The sequence below is a fragment of the Haliaeetus leucocephalus genome, unplaced genomic scaffold (genome assembly GCF_000737465.1).
Source record: "Haliaeetus leucocephalus isolate CR32 unplaced genomic scaffold, Haliaeetus_leucocephalus-4.0 Scaffold214, whole genome shotgun sequence".
Taxonomy (NCBI): domain Eukaryota; kingdom Metazoa; phylum Chordata; class Aves; order Accipitriformes; family Accipitridae; genus Haliaeetus; species Haliaeetus leucocephalus.
The window spans coordinates 808,156-828,310 of NW_010972650.1; the positions used below are offsets into that span (position 1 = coordinate 808,156).

A 20,155-nucleotide genomic window follows, 5' to 3' on the forward strand; every position below is an offset into this window, starting at 1 on the left:
CGCCTGCCCGGCCGCCCTGGCACCTCCCGCAGCCCCGGCGGGTCTTGGCGAGGTCTCCGAGGCGGGGGCCATGGCCCCCAGCCCCTTTTTTCCCCAGCTAGTTCATCCACTTTCGGCAGTTCCAGGCTCCACAGTGGCAGGGGATCTTGTGCTGATCGTCCTCGAAGTCGAACTGGTAGTCGTAGGTGAGCTGGGGGGGGAGCAGGGAGTCACCCACGGCACGGCACAGCACGGAGCCTGGCCCTGCCGCCCCCGGCCCCCCCCAGCCCCTCCACAGCTGCCCTGTGCCCCCCCGCCTGACCTCCTCCCCCTTGGGGATGCGCCGGCTGGAGATAATGATGATCTTGTCCTCCTTGTCAAAGGTCACGACTTCGGCCACGCAGTTCGGGGCACACGAATGGTTGATATACCTGGGCGGCGGGGGCAGAGAAGTGTGGGGGTCAGCGCCCACCCGGGAGGGAGGGGGGCAGGACAGGTAGACTGTCGCCGCTCCCTCTGGGGAGGTCCCACCACCCCAAATCCCCCCGTGCTCACCTGGCTGGGCCCCCTGTCAGCGTGGCGTCAATGACGTGCTCGTTGTTGATGCGGAACATGTAGATGCCACGGTTCTGGGGGCAGAAGAGGGTGTCAGTGGCTGCACCGAGCCCCCCCCTCATCCCACCAGAGCCCCCAATGTCCCACTGGAGCCCCACCTGCTCCTCATAGATCTTCTCCCGCCGGTTAGCCACCTCGTTGCGGATGATGGTGCCAATGTACTCAATGACCATGGTGTGCTTCTCGATGTCCTTGGCCGCGTAGAGCCCCAGCCCCTGGATGCGGGACCGCGCCAGGTATACGTTGTTCTTCCATTCCGTCTTCAGGCGCCGGTACTGGGAGGACTTGGAGTGCACAAACTGTTTGCTGTAGGGCGTGTTGGTCTCACCCGTGAACGTGCTCTGGTAGGCCTTGGACATGCTTGTGCTGTTCAGGGTGTGGGGCCTGCCAGCGGAGGGGGAGGGCAAGATGGGGTCAGAGCTGAGGGATCCCCAGGGATCCTGGCTCTCCCGGTGGATCCCAGCCCCGCTTACCGCTTGTAGTGGGTGAGGATCTTGGGCTCGGAGCGGGCACACCCAGTGGGGTTGATCATCAGCGGCAGCTCCATCAGCGGATGGCGACCGTAGCGGAACAGGTAGTTCTGGCAGCTCTCGACGCCGGGCAGCTGCCGAGGAGGGAGCCGAGGGGCCATAGGTTGAGCAGCAGCACCGTGGCTGCCCCGGCCCCACCAGCACAGCCACTGGTCCCTGTCCCAGCGGGGTTGACCCCCGGTGTGAAGAAGAGACCCGTCCCCAAGACCTACCGACTCGGCGATGCGCAGCACTGCATGCACCGTGAGGCCAAAGAGCTCCTCGCCCTTCAGGTACTCGGGGAAGAGTCGCAGCATGTCAGCTTCCTTCCTCATCATCGCCACTGGCTCGATGATCCGGTTCCAGACAGCTGCAGAGAGAAGGGAGGGTTGGAGCCAAGGACCTGCTCCGAGCTGCCAAGCTGACCCCCAGTGCAGACCCCGCCAGTTCAAGCCACCCCGGAATCTCCCGTCGCGCTGACCACCCTGTCCTGGTGCAGCTCGGCCATCAGCAGGACAGGGGATGGAGGAAAGCAGCGGCCTGACACCTGCAGCTCCTGATTGCGCCTTACCTTGCGGCGAGGAATCAGAGAAGACCAGATCCTCCAGGCCCTGCTCGATGACTTGCACGACAAACTCGGGGCGGCCGTTGTTCTCGCAGATGGTGCAGCGGTAGCAGCAGCGGCGGTTGTTGGTCCGCAGGCTCCAGTAGATACGCGTGGCCTCGTAGCCCACGGGGTAGAGGGCCGTGACACTGTGGAAGTCGGCCATCTGGTGCGGCAGGAGCTGCCCGATGGCATGGAAGACCAGCCCTCCCACGCGGAACATGTGGAGCCGCTCGCCACGCTGGATGATGCTGGCGATCTGCTTCACCTCATCCCGTTCGATGTAGACGCGTCGGAAGACGGTGAAGCTGCTCAGCTCCTGCTCGCAGGGGCCCTTCAGCTTGTGCAAGGGGCACAGCATGGTCTTGTCCTTGAAGAACATGCACTTGGCGCGGATGGCGCAGGCGAAGTGGTAGACGCTGGGGCAGCGGATGCGGTTGCAGCTGTTGGTGGCGCCGGTTTTCTGGCATAGGGAGCACTTGGTGAGCAGCCCACGGTGCAGGGCCACCTCCACATTGATCAGGGCCCCCCCCTGAGTCTCATAGACCTCTGTGGACCACAGGGCGCAGTTCAGGTGGACCCAGAGATCGAGGTCAAGGTTGAGCAGGCGGGCTGGCCCGTCCGTGGCCCCGTCACCCTCCTCGTGGCAGAAGCAGCACTTGCGCAGGTCCCGGGGCACCTTTTCGGGGCGCAGGGTGGTGCCGAGCTTGTCGATGAACTCCGCGATCTCCTTGTCACCATCCCGCTTGGCCCCCCCTTTCTGGATGGTGACGAGGAAGCGCAGCCGTTTCCACCGCACTCCCTTCCACTTCTTCAGCCGGGGCCGTGCTTCGTCCCCGTCCTCCGGCGGCCGTGAACGCGGCTTGAAGCGGGGTGGTGAGTGGGGGGCCGTGGCCCCTTCCTCCTGGGGGGCTGGTGAGGGGGCCGGCGGCAGGGGTGACAGGGGGGCTGGGGCTGCCTCGTGGGCTGCCTCGGGGTCAGGGACCCTGGCAGCCTCAGCAGGGCTGGATGGGGAAGGGACAGAGGGGGACAGGGGGGGTGAGGGTTCCTGGGGCATGACGGAGAGCTGCCGCACATCCAGGTTGGAGACGTTGTTGACGTAACAGTGGTGCAGGGTCTTCTCGGGCACAGGGCTCTCCTACGGCATGGGGAGGGGGGACACGGGTCAGAGCATCCCAGGGATAGGGATGGGGACCCCCAACCTCCCTGCGCATCACGGTGAAGGGTCCTTGGATCTACAGGGACCCTAATGCACCCCACCACCCTCCCAGACCAGCAAGGACCTCCCCCCAACCCCTTCCAGGCAGTCCTGGAAGACTCAACACCACGGAGGAGCCTGGTCCCTCAGAAACCCCCCTGCAGAACCCTACAATCATGGGGGTACCTACAGGGACCCCCATGTACCTCTCCACATGGTCACACTTGGTCCCGAAGGGCCCGCTCCTGCACCCCACATAGCCACAGCCTTACAGGTACCCCAGTACCCCTCTCCCAGGGTTACAGCCCCGGGGGGACCCCCACACCCCACTAACCTGTCTGAGCAGCGTCAGGAGGTCCAGCTCGCCCTTGAGGCTGTACCCCGGCAGCACCGCATCAAACTGCTTCAGCCACTCGGAGCTGCTGTCTGGCACCTTCCCGGCCAGTGCCGCCTTCTCCTTGCCACCAAGCACCCCTGCAAGAGACAGAGACAGCCTGTCACAGCATGCCCAGCCCAGGGAGACGGGGGAGCCCGCGGGGACAAAGCAGACTCTCACCAGACATGTCTGTCTCCACCTTCTTGGCCTCGACCACAGCTGCTCGCATGGGGCCATCTGGGAACAGCACCTCGTAGGAGGTGGGGATCTTCACGCTCAGCAGCTCAGCCATGGCCACCATCACCCCATTGAGGTTCTGGGTGAGAGGAGGACGGGATGGATCCAGGGCCCCAGAAGCCACCATGAGGGGTCACTGCCAGGACTCCCAAGGGTCTCACCCGCTCCCCATGTCCCCTTACTCACCTTGGCAGCTGCTGCGGACACCGTTAGCATGACTGAGACCTCGCTGCTCTTGCCCTTCTCCCACGGGGCACCTGGGCCTGCCGCCCCCACCTTCCCGGGGGGGGCCCCAAAGGGCTCCACGGCCTCGTAGGGCTTTGTGTCGGGGAACACTGGCATGGAGAGAGGTGGGGGTCAGAGCCGCACAGTACTAGCCCCACCAACAGCCACCCCGGACCCCTGCAGAAACGCTGCTGGGAATCCATCACCTTGCATGGGACAGAGACTAGGGTCCGGTGACAGGGACAGATTGCACCCAGCAGAGATGGGAAACCCTCGGGGTGCAGCTAGGGGACCCCCAGGAACAGGCCAGCCCTGACACAAGGGGCCGTACTCAAGGCTCTGCTGCCCAAACACAGTATACCCCACAGACCTCTTCCCCTCAGCCCACGCTCCCCAAGGACCCTTCCCCTGCCCCACCACACCCCTACCAGCCCACACATCCAGGAACCCCCCTCCTACCCCATCCATATACTGCACAGACCCCTTCCTACCCGATTTATGCTCCCTGCAGACCCCCACCCTGCCCTACCTTACCCCCGCCTGGTCTCTATGCCCCATGGACCCCCTCCCGCCTGATCTATGTGCCCCACCGACCCCCTCCTGCCTGGTCCACGTGCACCACAGTTCCCTCCTGCCCTGCCTTGCCCCTGCCTGGTCCATATGTGTCCCCCCCCAGCACAGCCCACCTGGGATACTGGCCCGGGGGATGATGGGGATGATGGGGGACAGCACACGCTCCTCCAGCTCTGGCTTGGCCTCGCTGAGCAGGGGAAAGCGAAGCAGCTCCTCGCCCAGGACGCTCTCAGGGGACGAGGCAGGGACGATGCTGTCGGGGGAGTCGCTCTCATCGTCACTCTCCATCCTGCAGGGAAGGAGGTGTCACAGGCCGCAAGGGCTGGTGGCACCCGGGGCGGGGGGGTCACCGTGGCTGGTAGTTCACCTGACATCCTCGGTCTGGTTGTGGGGAGGGGTGGGCAGAGCTGCCAGCAGGTCCAGGCTCTTCACCTCCACAGCCGGTGTGTCTGTGTGGGGAAGGGATGGGTGTCACAGGGGGGTGACAAGTGGCAGCAGGGACTCTGTGCCACCCTTGTGCCAGCTACACTCACCTTTCTGGCTATGGGGCTCGCGGGCCGGGTCGGCATCTTTGGGCTGTTCGCCCAGCTCCTCAGGGGCTGTGACGCCGTTCACCATCTTCTGCTGCACGGAGGGGGGCGGCGTGGGGGGCAGCGAGGAGGGTGGTGTGGGTGGGTTGCTGAGGTTGTTCTGGGGGGAGACAGTGGGGTGAGCACAGCGGGGTGGCCTGGGATCCCCGGATCAGGGACAGGGGATGACAGGGGAACAACCCCCCCCTCACCTTGGTGAGTAGCTGGGAGTAATAGTCGGGCACGCTGTCGAGCACGGCGCTGCCGAACGCACCCCGCAGCTGGCTCTTTCCGTTGATGGGGCTGCTGCCGAAGGGTGCGAAGAGGCTGAAGTTGGCCATGATGGTCGGCTCCGTCAGCGGCAGCAGCGACAGCTCCTGAGGGCAGAGCGGTGAGGAGGGGGCAGGGGCCCAAGGCAGCCCCCCCGCCATGCCCCCAGCCTGAGCCATACCTGTTTCAGCTGCTTCATGAGAGCCTCGCTGGGGCGCAGCCCCTCATCCTTCCGCAGCTTCTTGCGGGAGGCTGGGACCCGCTCATTGCCCTTCTGCACCCGCTTGGGCTTGGTAGCCACCGGCTTCCTGGCGATGGAGGGGTCCTGGGGAGAGAGGAGGGAAGTGGGAGCGATGCTGAGCACAGCCCCATGGCCACCACCCCCCGTCCCACCCCGCAGCACCCCACTCACCTCCCGGCCCAGCAGCACCGGCTGCGGCCGCGGCTCCATCCCGGCACCCCGGCTTTCCGTGTGTCCGTTGAGCTCGCCTGGACTCTGCGCCGAGAGCTGCACGTTCTTGGCCCGCAGCAGCTTCTGCAGCAGGAGGTGCCCGGCCTCGGAGCGGCTGCCTGGTGCTAGCAGACTGTTGGCTTGACCGGCCCCAGGGTCCCCGCTGGCCTCCGGTTTCGCCACCTCGTCTCCATCCAGCTCACACTGTGCCGCCGCTGCCTCCTCCTTCGGCTCCTGCTTCACCAACACCTGGGGGGGCTCGCCTGCCATAGAGGCTCCTTCCGGCACAGCCCCGTTGATGTGGGTCTCACTGGGGTCGACTGGGTTCGCACCAGGTGCCTCAGGGTCCCAGGGGCCATGTGCTGCGTCGGGTAGGGTGCCACTCGGTGTGGGTGCCAGCCCCGGTTCCGTGGGCGCTGCGGGGCTGGGGACCGAGGCCGGGACCCCCGGCGATGTCTTCTTTGGCTCTTGGGGGCTCTGCTCGGGGCTAGCCAGGTGCTGGGGCGTGCAGCCCAAGGGCGAGGGGGTCGGTGGTGTGGGGAGCCGGACGAGGCTGGGCTGGGGGCCGCGGGCAGCCAGGGCTGCTTGCACCAGCTCGGCCAGGGGCTGCTGGGGGGGCTGCCCCGGCAGCACCCGGCCCTGCTCAGTGGCAAAGCCGGCCTGTGCCTCTGCCGGGGCGCCCGGCCGCGGCTGGAAGAGGGGCCCCAGCGGGCGAGGGGGCTGGCGGGCTGCAGGGGCTGGGGAGCCGTAGTCTGGGGACTGCCCGGGGAAGGGGCCGGGGGGCCGGAGCGCCTGGCTCTGCTGCAGCAGGCTCTGTTGGTGCCGCTGCACCAGGAGGGCCTGGAGCTGCTGCTGCTGTTGGGGTGTCAGGTGCCGCAGCTGCGGGTTCTTGGCCAGGACACCTTGGAGCTGTGCCCGGATCTGGCCCATCATTGGCCCCGGCACCTGCCCCAGGAGACCCGGCGGGAGCGTGGCCGTGCCTGGCGATGGCACCGCCGGCCCTGCTTTGTGCTGCCCGGGGCTCTGGAGCCGCGGGGGCTGCGGCTGGCCCTGCAGCGAGCCCGACGGCCCCTTGCCTGGCTGCTCTGCAGGCCGCGGCGCCTGTGGCAGCACCATGCCCTGCGCCTGGCCCGTCCCGCAGCCCAGCGACGGCTCCGCCGCCCCGGTGGCATCCCCGTGCTGCTGGGACAGCTCGGGGCGGGCAGCCCCAGGGCTCTGCAGCGGCGGAGCGAGCAGGGTGCCCGGCTGCACGGGGGCTGCCCTCAGCGCTGGCTGCGAGCCCAGGACGCCCGGCTGCGGGGAGGCCAAGAGGAGCTGCTGGCCCTGCCCCAGCTCAGCCTGGTGCTTGGGGGCTGGGGGATCCGGGCCACCCAGCCCCGGGGGGTTGAGGGCTCCCTGCTGTTCCTGGGGACCCCCATGCAGCTGCCCCCCGCTCTCGCTGCCCTCAGCAGGCAGGGTGCTGCTGTCCACCCCTCCAGGCTGGTCCTTGGCAGCCAGGACCGCTGGGGCCGGCTGCATTCCCTGACTCAGGTGCAGCACAGAGGGGGCCTGGCCCACCGCCCCGTGCTGCGGAAAGTGCTGGATCGAGGGCTGTCCCTGGCCCAGCCCCAGGAGGCCCGGCTGGGCGGCCGCCGAGTTCTGCTGCTGCTGTTGCTGCTGCTGCCGGGGGGGCAGGAGCGCCCCGGACTGCCCCAGCTGCTGGGACAGCACAAGCCGGTGGCCCAGCATCCCTGGAGTCTGCGGTGCCAGCTGGGGTGAGCCCAGCACCCGCTGCTGGTGGGGGGCCAGAAGGACCTGGCGCTGGGGCGGTGGGTGGCCCAGCACCGCCTGATGCTGCAGCCCCGGCGCCTGCGCATGGCCCAGCAAGCCTGGCTGCTGCTGGGGCGAGAGCTGCTGCACCAGCAGGCTTTGCTGGCTGCCCATCAGCCCCGGCTGCTTCGGCACCATGGGCTGCCCCACTGCGCCTGGCTGTGGGGCCGGTGCCGGCTGCTGCTGCCCCAGCAGGCTGGGCTGCCCCACCATGGTTGCCGGCTGCATCGAGCCTTGGCCCATCACGCCGGGCTGCTGCATTGATGTCTGCGCCATGACGCCGGGCTGCTGCATCGAGGCTTGTCCCATGACGCCTGGCTGTTGCATGGACGCTTGTCCCATCACACCCGGCTGCTGCATCGATGTCTGTGCCATAACACCCGGTTGTTGCATTGAAGCTTGTCCCATGACACTCGGCTGTTGCATTGACGTCTGTGCCATGATGCCCTGCGGCTGCATCGAGGTCTGTCCCATGACACCTGGCTGCTGCATCGACGCCTGACCCATGACGCCCTGTTGCTGCATGGATGCCTGTCCCATCACACCTGGCTGCTGCATGGATGCCTGTCCCATCACACCCTGTTGCTGCATCGACGCTTGGGCCATGACACCTGGCTGCTGCATGGATGCCTGTCCCATCACACCCGGCTGCTGCATCGACGCCTGTCCCATCACACCCGGCTGCTGCATCGACGCCTGTCCCATCACGCCCTGTTGCTGCATTGACGCCTGTCCCATCATGCCCGGCTGCTGCTGCTGCAGTGACACTTGTCCCAGCATGTTCTGCTGCTGCAGTTTCTGGGCCAGCTGCATTCTCTGGAGCTGCCTCTCCTGCATCAGGCGGCTGTCAGCGGCCAGCCCACGGAGCGCGGGGTTCCCGGCGAAGAAGGCATTGGAGGTGCCGGGCACTGGGGTGTTCCCCACGGCTTGCTGGCCCATGAAGGACAGGCCCTGCTGCACGGTCATGGACACGCTGCCCTGGGGCAGGCGCAGCCCCCCGGGCTGCCCCGGCTGCTGGCCGAGGCCTTGCGTGCCCACCACGGCCCCCGCCGGCTGCTGGATGCCGTGCGCCGACAGCAGCTGCCCGGGGAGCTTGGACATGAGACGGGGGCTCTGCGAGGGGCTCAGGGCCATGACAGCCGAGGCCTGGTGCTGGTGTTGCTGCTGCTTGTTGCGGTACTCGGCCATGAGGTTGGTGTGCTCCTTTTGCTGCTTCCGCACCTGCCAGGGACGGTGGGGCGTTAGCACCAGGAATGGCATGACATTAGTGCCGGGGAGGGCACCTTTCCACCAGGGACGGGGCGCCCACCCGTGTGCAGGGTCCTACCTGGTCCAGCTGCTTCTGGATTTTGCTCTGCTGCTCCGTCACCAGCTTCAGCTTCTCTGCATCGGCCTCAGGGAATTCCCGCCCGGCTTTCTTGGCAGTGCGCTGCTTTGCACAAAGGGCTTTGCGTGACTTGCGGTGCGCTCCGATCTGCTCCTCCAGCACCTTCAGCTGCATCTGCAGGAGCTGCTGCGTGTGGAAGAGCCACTCCTCGTACTGCCGCTGGTCGGCCTCGTCTGCGGGAGCAGGGAGAGAGCTTGGATCAGCAGGGATCCCAGCTCCGGAGTGAGCCTGGCCACGGTCCTGCTCAGCCCAGCCTGTGTGGGCAGGATGAGACCTGGCCAGCGCTACCCCAGCCCCCTCGCTGCATTAGTACTCACTGATGACGCCCTGCGCGAAGGTGGGTGGGTTGGGGCGAGCCTGGGTCGGGTCGGTGCCACTCCGCTCCTGGCAGAGAAGGGAGCATTAGGGACATATGCCATGCTGTGCCATGTGCCCTCCCCCCGGTGCCCTCCTGTCCCCTCTCCACAGTCCCCACCTCCCCAGGGAACCGCAAACCCACTGGCCAGAGCAGCTCCTGCCTGGCAGGGTCCCGAGCACCAAGCCAGGCAGCCCCAAGGGGACCCCTGTCCACTCCCCTGGACACCCCACTCACCTGCCCGCTCCCTGCCAGCAAGTGATTCTGTATCTCGGAGACCGCCGGGCCCCCTGAGAGCCGCTGGGCCAGCAGGGAAACCTGTTGCCTTTGGGGGGGGGACACATGCAGACATGAGGGATGAGCCAGAGCCAAGGCACCCTGCCCGCCCCAGGCCATGCCCCACTGCCTGCCGTGCCCCCTTACCTGTTCATGCCCGGGGCCACCCCGATGCTGCCCTGAGCCATCACCTTCTTGATGCCCTTCAGTGCCACCATCTTGGCCTTGGCAATGGGGTCCACAATGTCCTCGGCCGCAAACTTGTCCAGGTCTGCCAAAAGATTCAGCAGACAGTGCCACAGCACATTCAGCCTTATGTCCCCCAGCCAAAAGGGCCCCACACCCCCCAAAAACAACCACTTGCAGCCCCTACCTGTGTCTGGGAAGAAGCTGTTGGCCAACTGCTGTTGCATGACGAGCTGGGGGGGCTTCAGGCCCAGGGTGGGTGGTTGCACCCCGGCCATTGGCTTCTGCACCAACACCTGCTGCTGGCTCTGCTGCGGCTGCGCCAGGGCCATCTGCACGCTGTGGGGGGCCGCCAGCACGTGGGGCTGCCCAGGGCCCATGCCCATATGGGAGGTCAACGCTGGGCCCTGCTGGGGTGCGCCGAGCCGGGGGGGCTGCGGTGGCATCAGCGGTGGCCTGGTCACCAGTCCCAGCTGAAGGGGTGGCTGTGGGGCACCCAGGCGGGGCGGTTGCCCCTCGGGGGGCTGCCCGGCTGCCGCTGTGTGCAGCATGGGGTGCCCCGGGGCCGGGAGGTGGGGGGTGCCCCGAGGCAGGTGGGCTGACATCTGCTGCTTCTTTTGCAGCTCCTTCTTCTCATGCTCCAGCAGGTCCTCGATGAGCAGGGGCAGCTCACTGGCCACCAGCGAGCTCTCCATCTTGTCCAGGTCGTCGGCTGGTGAGTGCCGGGCGCTGCCCAGGCCCAGGGCTCCACCGTCCAGCTCAAACTTCTCCAGCAAGGGGTTGCTCTGGCTGCCTAACTGGGCAGGGCCCAGCCCACGGCCAGGGCCAGCGTAGGGATCCTTCTCCGGCACGGGGACGCCGGCATGGCTGCTGTTAGCGAAGTGAGTCAAGCTGAGACGAGCCGGGCCAGCCCCGGGGCTCAGGAGGGTCTGGCTGGATTTGAGGCTCAGCCCCAGCGAGGCAGAGATCTTATCTGTGCCCTGCAGGGCTTCCGACTTGACAGGGACCGGGAGCCGCTCGGGACCGCTGGCAGTGAACTGGCAGGGAGAGGTCTTCAGGCAGCCATCCTCCAGCTTGGGCTTGACATCGGCAGGCAGTGAGCCCGTCTTCGCCTCCGCGCCCTGTGCCTTGAAAGCCGGGTCAGATGCCAGCGTGGCGCCCGTCGGGCAGGGAGCAGGTCCTAAGCCCACCCCAGGCACCAGCCCTTCCTTGGGCACATCCCGATCCTCCATGGATGGGGCCGTGTCTTTGCCATCCCCAGGGTCAGGGAGCTTCAAGGTGGGCGCTGGTGGCTCCGTCTTGAGCTGGGCTTCGCGCTCAGCTTTCTCGTTGGCCGACTCTACCAGGCGGAGATGCTCGTTGAAGATGTCCTTCTTGTCACCGGTGTCCAGCTCGGGGTCAGTGTAGGCCAGCAGGTCAAACTCATCACCATTCAGCAGGTCGTCGAGGTGGGGGTCCGCTGTCTCCAGGCTGTCCAGGTTGTCCAAGTCATCATCCCCTTTAGCCACATCCGGATCCAGGCTGAGGTTGGCCAAATCATCGTCATCTTCCAGGTCTTTGTGGGAGCCAAAGTCGTCATCCAAATCAGGCTCCACTGGCACCTCGCAGGGCAGACGTCCCCCCTCCAGGCTCAGGTGGCTCTTCCCTGGGGTCGGAGCTGGTGCAGGGTCCGGCGCGGGGCCATCCTTGGGACCCTCAGGGCGGAGAGCAGAGCCAGAGGACAGCGGGCGCGGGGGGACGTGCTGCAGCTCCAGGCTGGGGGCTGAAAGCGCCGGTGGGGCGGCCGCTTTGGTGTGAGGCTGGTGGTGGCTGTTGCTCATCTCGGCTCCCTGTGGGGAGGCGGGCGGCAGCGGCACCGACATCTTCTGAGGTTGCAGTGCCGGGGCAGGGAGTGCCTGCATAGGCACGACGGGGGTGCAGAGGGCCTGGGGGGTACCCTCCTCCCCAGGCAGGAAAAAGCGGGGCCGAGGTGCCTGGGGGGCGAAGGGGGAGCCCACGACCCCTCCGGGTCCCTTCTGCACGTTGTGCCGGAGCTCGATGAAGGGGGCACCCAGGGCAGCCGGTGAGGCGGGCACCGTCTCAGCAGGTGCCGGTAGGCGGGTGCCCAGGCCACCCACGGGGGTGCCGGCAGCCGGTGGGGCGAAGCGGGAGGTGACAGGGAGCCGCAGGGCTGCGGTTGCTTGTTGTTGCTGCTGCTGCTGCTGCTGCCAGAGGTGCTGCTGCTGGGATGGCGCTGGGAATACTCCGCGGGGGTAGAAGGCCTGGGGGGGCCCCACCGTTGCCCTGCAACACACCATGGTGTTGGGACTGGCTTGGCACTGCCGTGGCCCCGACGCACCACGCACAGCACCCTGGGGATCCCAACCCCCTCAGACCATGCCAGGCACCCAGCAAAACCACAGCCACCCAGTCCCACCGGGGTGATCCCCGCAAGCAGGACCTGGGGGGTATACAACCCACCAGGGTGAAGCCCCGCTCATTTCTAACCGGCCACGGTGAGCCTGTCGCCCTGCTGCTGGGTGCTCACCTGCCATTGATGTCTAGGGTGGATGGCGTGGCTGCCGGTGGGGGCCGGGAGAGCCGCTCATCCTGCGCAAATGCTGCCTGCACCATGACGGAGCCAGGCAGCTTCCCAGCGCCAGCTGCAGTGGCCAGTGTCCCAAGCAAACCCTTATCCTGGAAGAGGAGAAAAGGACGCAGCGTCACCCCTCTCCATCCACCCCCAACCTCCCACCAGAGCCGTTCCCCTGAGCTCTCCTACCTGCGCTGGCTGGTAGGGAGCCATGCCCCGGCTCAGCTCAAAGGCCTGGCTGCTGGCCTCGGGGGCCCAGCCTGCTGGTGAGGAAGTGGCAGCCGCCGCTGCGCTCTCCTTCTCCTGCCGCAGACTGTTGCGTTGGATCTGCTGGCGGATGAGCAGCTCACGGAGCCGCTGGCGCTAGGAGGAAGTGAGTGTTAGGACCAAGAGCGGAGACACAGGAGTGAGACCAGCTCGTCCCAGGACCCAGGGACAAACCATGCACGGAGACCTCTTTGGCTGTGCCCATCTACGCCCCCCATCCTGGGTGCCCATGCCCCCTCCATGGCTCCGGGGAAGGAACCACAAGCAGAGCCAGGCTCAACCCCACCATCGACTGCAGAGGTCCCAGGTCCTCCCCTGCATCCCTTCCGAAACCCAAATAGACATGGCTTCACCAACAGCAAGCCCTCACCTGCCGCTGCTTCTCCAGCTCCGACTGGCTCATTGTGCCAAGGGCCCCATCCTGGCTGCCAGGCAGCTCTGCCAGGTCCCGGTTCGGGGGTGCCGAGAGTCCCACGGCTGTCTCCTCCCTCTTATCAGCCGGTGGCCCCAACGTGGCTCGGGGCAGGAAGGTGACAGAGGCGTCCTGCTGCTGTGGGGTAGCTGGGGGCTGCTGCGGCAGCACTGAGGGGGGCCGGAGGGGCGAGAGGCTGTAGGTCTCGGCAGCTGCAGCACCCGGCCCCAGCGGGCTGCTGGCTTGGTGGAAGCCAGGGGATGAGGCGTAGGCTGAGCTCTGGGGCTTGCCAGGGACATAATGGCTGTTGATCCCGTGGGGCTGGTGGGACGGGGAGCCCTTGAGCGGCTCCGAGACGGCCGGGGGGAAGGTGAAGCGCATGGGGGGCTGGCCGCCTGGGAAGACGCTGGCGCCAGGGGAGCGGGCAAAGGGGGGTTGCTGCCCGGCTGGTGCCTTGGTGTGGGGCTCACCCGCTGGGGTACCCCCAAAACCCCCGCCAGCTGCTGGGCTATGCGAGAGCGGCACCGACTTGAACCCTGACTCCGGCATCTGGGGCCGGGGGGGTTTGTGCAGGGGGGTGAAGGGGTCCCGGGACTGGGGCCGGGAGGGTGGCTGGGAGTAGGGGTCTGGGGATTGGAAGCGGGGGGTGACGGGGGACTGGCAGAAGGCTTCATTAGAGAGTGGCCGGGGGGTGAGGGGGGACTGGGAGCTAGACTGGGACTGGGGACTGGCAGGGACACGGGAGAAGGGCTCTGAGGGCAGGGAGCGGGGTGGGAGGGCGCAGCAGGCCTCGGGGGGCTGCGGCCGGGGCGTCAGCGGGGGCTGCGAGTAGGGGTCCGGGTAGGGTGACTGGCGGTAGAGATCGGGGTGGCCAGGGGGGGAGGGAGCCAGGGGATGGGGGGCAGGGGGCCGGTGCCCCAGCCCCGGGCTCTGCGGCTCTACCTGAGAGACCCGTGGGGTCATGGGAGCTTTGAAGACGTCAGCCGCCTTCAACTCCGCAGCGGAGAGGTGGGGGCCGCCCGGGGAGTCCCCGTAGCCCATGGTGGAAGTGTAGCTGGGTGAGCAAACCCCCAGGCTCCCCCCTTCCTCCTTCTTCACCTCCAGGCCCTTCTTCTGCTCCCCAAAAGGCAAGGGAGAGAGCAGGGCCTCGGGGGGCCGGGCTCCAGGGCTCCCTGGCACCGAGAGGTTGTCCAAGGAGGGACACCGGGGCTTCAGGAAAGGGTCGGGGGTGCCGGGCTGGTGCCGGGGGGTGCCGGGCGGCGTGGGGTGGAAGTCGGGGGGCTGGGAGCCAGGGACGGTGCGGGGGCCGATGAGGGGCTGGGGCTGGCTGGTGAGGGGCTGGGGCTGGGGCTGGCCAGGGAAGGGCTGGAAGGCAGCGCCCGCTGTGGGGCTCTGGCCCAGGGGTGAGGGGAAGCGGGGCTCCACCGTGTAGGCGGGCGCCGCGCCGTAGGGGTCGTGCGAAGGCACTTGGGCGGGGGACTGGGGTGGGAGCTTGAGGAAGAGCTCACTGGGAGACTCCGGCCCCCCTCCGGCACCCGTCGGGGGCTTCAAGAAGCCCTCGCCAGCGGCGGGGGGGCTGCCGATGTAGACAGGCTGTGCCCCTGGCGGCACCGGGATCCGCAGGTGCAGCGAGGGCCTCTCCGGCTTGCGCAGTCCCTCCCCTTTGGTCTGCTTGTTGATCTGGCTCTCGGCCTGCTGCAGAGAGAGCCCGGCTGTCAGGGCTGCGGGGATCCACACCTGCCCTCCCAGCGGGCTGGGAAAGGGGCTAAGGGGGCAAGGGGTGGGCACACCACGTCCCCCAGGGGTGGGCCAGGGCCGCCGGGCACCTCCCCGCTCCAGCACATACCTTCTGCACCTTGTTGATGCGATGAGCCGCCCGGTTATCTTTGGCCTTTTGCTAACAAAAACACGAAGCCAGCTGACTCGCAGCCCCCGGCGCCCAGGCCCCCCTCCCCAACAACGCCCTGACACTCACCAAATAGGGGGCTTTGTCTGTGGCGGGGACCTTCCTCCAGAGCTTCATGATCTGTTTGCAACGGCTCGACCAGTCTGGGAGTCCGGTAGGAGCAGACAAAGAGGAGAAAAACAACGTTAGGCCATGCCTGACAAGCCCACTGAGGCCCTCAGCAGGTGACTGTCCTCCTTCACGCGTGGGGACGACTCCGTGCCCAGGAGCTGGCACCAAGACGCCCCACCATCACTGCAGCGAGCGCTTCAGTCCTGCAGCTGAGGCCTGTGCCAGACCAGAAGGGATCTCCCCTCCGAACAGGGACTAGGAGTGTTCCACTGCACCCAGTTCCCCCCTGCCCTCACCCCAAATGGGGCAGCCGCAGCCCCCCCAGAGCCCTACCTGGATAATCTTGCTTGAGGTTGGGGAAGTTCATGTTGGCGTAGAGGACAGGCGAGATGGTGGAGAGCTCGCCCAGCTCCTCATCCTTCTCCCAGCGCTGCAGGCTGCGCTGGTTGTAGGACAGCCCGTCACCCTCACCCTCTGTCGTAGGCGTTGTGGGTGTTGAGGGGGTAGTAGCGGCTGAGCTGCTGGCCCAGGGGCTCTCAGGCTCGCAGTGGTCTGGGCTGAAGAAGCCGCTCCGCTCCCTGCACGGGGGAGAGAGCGTCATGGACCAGCAGGGTGTGAGGAAAGATCGGGTCCTGCAACACCCTGGGGTTCACTCCCTTCAAGGAGACCAGCCCCAGCTCCCCCAGCCACCCACGTACCTGTTGTCGAGGAACGGGGACTGGCAGACACCCGAATACGAGTCCAAGGAGACAGCTCCAGAAAGTGAACCCAGGGAAACGCTCCCTGCGAGGGAAGGGAGAGAGGCTGCAGAGAACCTCAAGCCTGTGCCCACCCTGGGGGCCCCAGCAGCCCTCAGACAATACAAGATCCCCCACATACACTGCTCCCAAAATGCTTTCCACGTTCATCCCCAGAGCAGCAGAGAAGACCCAAGCCCTGTGCCCTCCTGTACCACAGCCACTGCTGCTGTTCAAACAGTTCAGACCCAACTCTGGCTTTCCCAGGGCAGATGGTGAGTCCTGCCCTTCTTCCGCACTGATCACCACACCTTGGCTCAGGGCCACGCCGCCTCTACCTACCCTGCCCTGGCAGCTGGAGATCTCCTTGCAGAAACGGCCGCTGTGCCCGGCTGGGGTCCTGCCCTGCGCCGCCGGCCTCCATTCCCCCGGCCACACAGTTCAGGGGCTGCTCCCCACGCTCCGCTGAGCCCAGAACGTCCTTGAAGAGCTGCTGGACATCTTTGCTCTCCATTTTGGGCAGCTCTATGGGGGAAAAAAGAGAGAGCTGAACTATCACAGGCAGCATTTGGTACAAATCACATGCTGACAGGAGATGAAGAAGAAACCCGGGGGGTGAAGAAGAAACCCGGGGGGTCCTGGCCCTGGGATCTTCCTCGCTTCAGCTGACAAAGGGGACATGGTGGGGGCCCTCACCTTCCGTAGGGATCTTGTCGAGGTCGGAGCTGAGCGCACCCTCACCTGGGGTGGCCGGTTTCTCAGCATCCCCAGGGTCCGGGGAATCCTTTGGCTCATCAGCCCCTGCAAGGAGGAATCAGCAGGTACCCTCAGCACCCCAGAACCCCCCCACCTCAGGGCCGGGGACCCCCCCAAGCCCGGGGCCTACATGGGGCAGCCCCCATTACCCCCAGCCCTTACAGAGGGATACGAGTTTCCCCAGTGCCGCGCACAGCGCCGCACCGCGCGGGGGCGCTCTAAGGCGCCACTCGATGGTCACCAGCGCCGAGGAGTCACTCGGGGAAACCATAGAGTTCCCCCTCCCGCACTTCCCGCCCTGCCTAGAGCCTCCACCTCAACCATAGAGCAGTTCCCTCTCTATGGTCGTAGACGCTCTAGGCGGCCTCTCGAAGGCCCCCGTGGAGGACTCGGGTTTCCGTCTGTCCCCCACAACCCGACGACCCACGAGCACGGCCGGGGGGGGACGAGGGGGGTCCCCGGGGCTCACCCAGGTCCTCGGCCTTCGCGTCGTCCTTGCCATCGTCGTCAGGAGCGGTGGCGCTGCCGTCGGTGCTGTCGTCCCCTGTGGGGCACCAGGCCTCAGTGGGGCTGGGCCGCCTTAGGGAGGGGGTCCGGTACCCCCCAACCGCCCCCGGGGTCACCCGCCAACCCCCAACGTCCTCCTACACCCCGGTGTCAACAGCAACCCCAACAGCCCTCAGCATCCTCCAACAACCCCCCACTAACCCCACGTGTCCCCTCTCAGGGACAGCGGCTGGGGAGGGGAGGGGGGGGGTTGGGTTCCCAGGCCAGATCCTGGCCACTCACCTCGGGGGTGCATGGGGGTCTCCCTCCTGTCAGGGGGGGCACCCTGCAACACCCCAGCCAGGCTGGGGTCCCCCTTGGGTCGCGGAGCACCCTGGCCCAGGGAGGGGCGGGCAGCCCCGTCCCCCACGCCGCCCGCTGCCAGCAGCGCCTTCCGGCTCAAGTCCATCAGCGCCTTCCCGAAAAATGCCTCCTGCCAAAGGGGGAGCTGCCGTCAGCGCCACGGTGTCTGTTGGGGTGTCCCCTCTGTCCGTCCCCACCCCCTCCACCCCAGGGCCACCTCTGTCCAACCCCGTCCATCCCACCTGCAGGTAGGGGGGGAACATGTCCTCCAACTTGCTCTTTTTCCTTCCCCGACGCTTCTTCTTCTCGTCCCCTTCTGCCGAGCCCGGATCCAGGCCGCCCTCGGCCGGGAGGTCGCCCGGAGCCCCTGCAACAACCGCCCCGTTAACACCTCCCCCCAAAAGAGTTTGGGGCTGTCCCCAGGGGAAGGGAAGGGTGCCGCTGGGCCCTACCGTCTTCTGGGTGCCCCTCAGCACTCAGCCCCTCGCGCCCCACTTCGGCCAGCACCGCCGAGACCTTCTTCAGGCGGGTGTGAGACTTGCGCTGCCGCACCATGAAGCCACCGATGCCTGGTGGGCAGAGGAAAAGAAAATGTAGGGTCACAGCGGGGCCTGCGGGGGGGTGGTTCCGGTCCTGGGGGGCAGCCCCAGGTGACACTCACCAGGCCGGTACGGCTTGCGCTTCCTCTTTTTGCACTCCTCCGGGTCCTCCAGACCCTTTCCCGAGTCCACGTCAGCCCCGATGTCACGGTCAGGGCTAGCCGGAGCCTCCAGCTTGATCTCGCACTCCATGTGCTCAACACCCACTGCCAGTAGGTGGGGGGACACGCGTTAGCGGGGTCCCCTGGCACCCCCACACTGCACCCCCACACAGCTTGCCCGCCGGGGAAACGTACCTTCAGCTTTGAGCAGCTCATCAGCGTCCAGATCGCCATCCTTCTTGTCGTCGGGGCCCAGGGGGTCGCCCCCCTCCAGCCCCCCGTCCCCGTTCAGGGTGCCCAGCCGGCCCTTGCGCTGCCGCCGCTTGTGCAGGGGCGACAGGGAGAGGTTGCGCAGCACCGCCATCCCCGTCTCCGTCAGCCAAACACCCTCGAAGCGGAAATACTGGGGTTCTGCAGGGACAAAAACCAGCGTTGGGGATAAAAGCCAGCGCTGGGTGCACGGCCAGCACTGGGGAGCCTGCGGCACTGACCCCGGCACCAATTATGGCACTGCAAGTACCTGGCTCCTTGGTCTTGACTGAGGCGATCTCTGCGGTCGGCGTGGGCACTGCAGATGTAAAAGCAGACAGGGAGGTGAGTCCCCACGTCCCCCAAATATCCCCCAAACCCTGTGGGCTCCCCCCACCCCAGGCACTCACCGGCCGGCTTGACCACATAGGGCTGGCAGGCACTGCAGTCGAAGCCTTCGTCCGCAGCCTGCTCCACCTCCTCCTCCGTGAAAAGGCTGTCACATGCCGCGTGCAGCCACCTGCGGACAGCGGGGACCCATCACGCACCCCATCAGCCCCCCCTGGGGAACCCAAGAGCAAAGACACCTCCCCCACCATCCTGGAGTCGGGGGGTACATGCCACGGGGGTGCAGTGCTCACCGATCGCAGTGCCGGCACTGGATGAGCAGGTCGTCCTCCACGTACTTCTCGCGGCAGAAGGGGCAGACGACCAGGCTGGCGCAGGGCGCGCAGTGGGTGTAGTTGTTCTGCCACTCGCAGTGGAAACCGGGAGAAGCCGCCCCGCACTGCACGCAGCATACGCACCTGGGGGGGGCCCAAGGGGTCAGCACCAGCCCCGAGTTCCCCCCCGGGCTCCCCTTACACCCCCCCACGTACCACTTGCACTTCCAGCCACCCTTGGGCACGGTCTGCAGGGGGGGGTCCAGGCAGTAGGTGTGGTAGCTGATATCGCAGTCGTCGCAGAGCAGGAGCCGGGAGGGATCAGAGGCTTTGCCGCACACCTCGCAGACGATGCATTCCACACAGCGCCAGCCCTTCAGCAGCATCACCTTTGTGATCTGGGGATGGGGGGGGGAGACCATGTGAACTCTGGGCACAGCCACGGGGGTCCTCGGGCTCGGCATGGCCACAGGGGGACACCCCGGAGCCTGGCACAACCACATGGACATGCTCGGCACGACTTTGTGCGAATGCCCCAAGGGACATGGCTCGGCCGTGCGGGTCCCCAAGGGGCACAGCACGGTCCTGCCCACCCAGCGTGGGGCCAGGGGTCCCACTCCCCCTCACCTTGCTGTTGACACAGTAGGGGTGGTAGCACTGGGAGCACTGGGAGCAGGCGAGGAGGTGCCCCTCGGCCCCACGCCCGAAGCTGCCGCACACCACGCACATGTCCTAGGGGAGAGAGGCTGTTAGAAGAGTTGGGGGGAGGACGACAGGAGCTGATGGGGGACAGAAGTCTGTCCTGTCCATCTGTCCTGCAGCACCCCGGTTACCTGCATGAGCACAAACTTATCGGTGTTGGAGAAGAGGACGACCGTGTTCTGCATCGTGTCGTCATCGTCCTCATCCTCCTCCTTACTGGGTGAGCTCTCCACGTCAGCAAGCTGTGAACAGAGTGGGGGGGGCTCAGCACTGAGGACTCCCACTCTCCGTGCAGTTTTGGGGGGGGTCACCAGCCACAGTCTGGAGCCAAACCGGGGGGGCACGGGAACACATAGGGGCAGCAGACCCCCTGCCTGCCTGCAAACCAGCCCCTCCTGGGGGGGGGCAGCTCCACACCAGCCCTATCCCTGTAGGGTGAAACCCCCAGACCCACAGCACAGCCCCAGGCAGTCACCTCCCCCCCAGGACCCCCACCCCGAGGGCTCCCAAGCCTTTCCGAGGGACTGGGATGGTGGGGAAGGGGATAGGGGAAACGCTCGGCTCTCAGCCCTGCCACCTAACAGCTTGGGACCCCACCCCCCCCGGCCCCCCA

The 20,155-nt window shown here is 66.8% G+C and overlaps 1 protein-coding gene across 1 annotated transcript in view; it reads right to left on the reverse strand.

Annotated features, from left to right (window-relative positions):
• Positions 1-8: 8 nt before the first annotated feature.
• Positions 9-20,155, reverse strand: part of KMT2D (lysine (K)-specific methyltransferase 2D) — a 24,803-nt gene continuing 4,656 nt past the window's right edge. Inside the window, exons 14-55 of the mRNA XM_010566576.1 lie at positions 19,674-19,784; positions 19,468-19,572; positions 19,057-19,238; positions 18,820-18,984; positions 18,583-18,698; positions 18,450-18,497; positions 18,125-18,340; positions 17,891-18,034; positions 17,682-17,798; positions 17,472-17,596; positions 17,170-17,359; positions 16,850-16,924; positions 16,321-16,425; positions 15,967-16,149; positions 15,586-15,670; positions 15,221-15,465; positions 14,846-14,919; positions 14,717-14,767; positions 12,829-14,565; positions 12,381-12,554; positions 12,147-12,295; positions 9,807-11,902; positions 9,581-9,704; positions 9,395-9,482; positions 9,120-9,186; positions 8,743-8,975; positions 5,568-8,636; positions 5,337-5,480; positions 5,098-5,262; positions 4,850-5,006; positions 4,684-4,765; positions 4,430-4,605; positions 3,705-3,853; positions 3,462-3,597; positions 3,240-3,379; positions 1,675-2,845; positions 1,337-1,473; positions 1,068-1,198; positions 693-978; positions 535-608; positions 302-410; positions 9-190 (exon numbers count right to left, since the gene is read on the reverse strand). Of these exons, the coding sequence (XP_010564878.1) occupies positions 98-190; positions 302-410; positions 535-608; positions 693-978; positions 1,068-1,198; positions 1,337-1,473; positions 1,675-2,845; positions 3,240-3,379; positions 3,462-3,597; positions 3,705-3,853; positions 4,430-4,605; positions 4,684-4,765; positions 4,850-5,006; positions 5,098-5,262; positions 5,337-5,480; positions 5,568-8,636; positions 8,743-8,975; positions 9,120-9,186; positions 9,395-9,482; positions 9,581-9,704; positions 9,807-11,902; positions 12,147-12,295; positions 12,381-12,554; positions 12,829-14,565; positions 14,717-14,767; positions 14,846-14,919; positions 15,221-15,465; positions 15,586-15,670; positions 15,967-16,149; positions 16,321-16,425; positions 16,850-16,924; positions 17,170-17,359; positions 17,472-17,596; positions 17,682-17,798; positions 17,891-18,034; positions 18,125-18,340; positions 18,450-18,497; positions 18,583-18,698; positions 18,820-18,984; positions 19,057-19,238; positions 19,468-19,572; positions 19,674-19,784 (13,224 nt within the window). The 3' untranslated portion in view covers positions 9-97. The remainder of the gene's footprint in view (positions 191-301; positions 411-534; positions 609-692; positions 979-1,067; positions 1,199-1,336; positions 1,474-1,674; positions 2,846-3,239; positions 3,380-3,461; positions 3,598-3,704; positions 3,854-4,429; positions 4,606-4,683; positions 4,766-4,849; positions 5,007-5,097; positions 5,263-5,336; positions 5,481-5,567; positions 8,637-8,742; positions 8,976-9,119; positions 9,187-9,394; positions 9,483-9,580; positions 9,705-9,806; positions 11,903-12,146; positions 12,296-12,380; positions 12,555-12,828; positions 14,566-14,716; positions 14,768-14,845; positions 14,920-15,220; positions 15,466-15,585; positions 15,671-15,966; positions 16,150-16,320; positions 16,426-16,849; positions 16,925-17,169; positions 17,360-17,471; positions 17,597-17,681; positions 17,799-17,890; positions 18,035-18,124; positions 18,341-18,449; positions 18,498-18,582; positions 18,699-18,819; positions 18,985-19,056; positions 19,239-19,467; positions 19,573-19,673; positions 19,785-20,155) is intronic.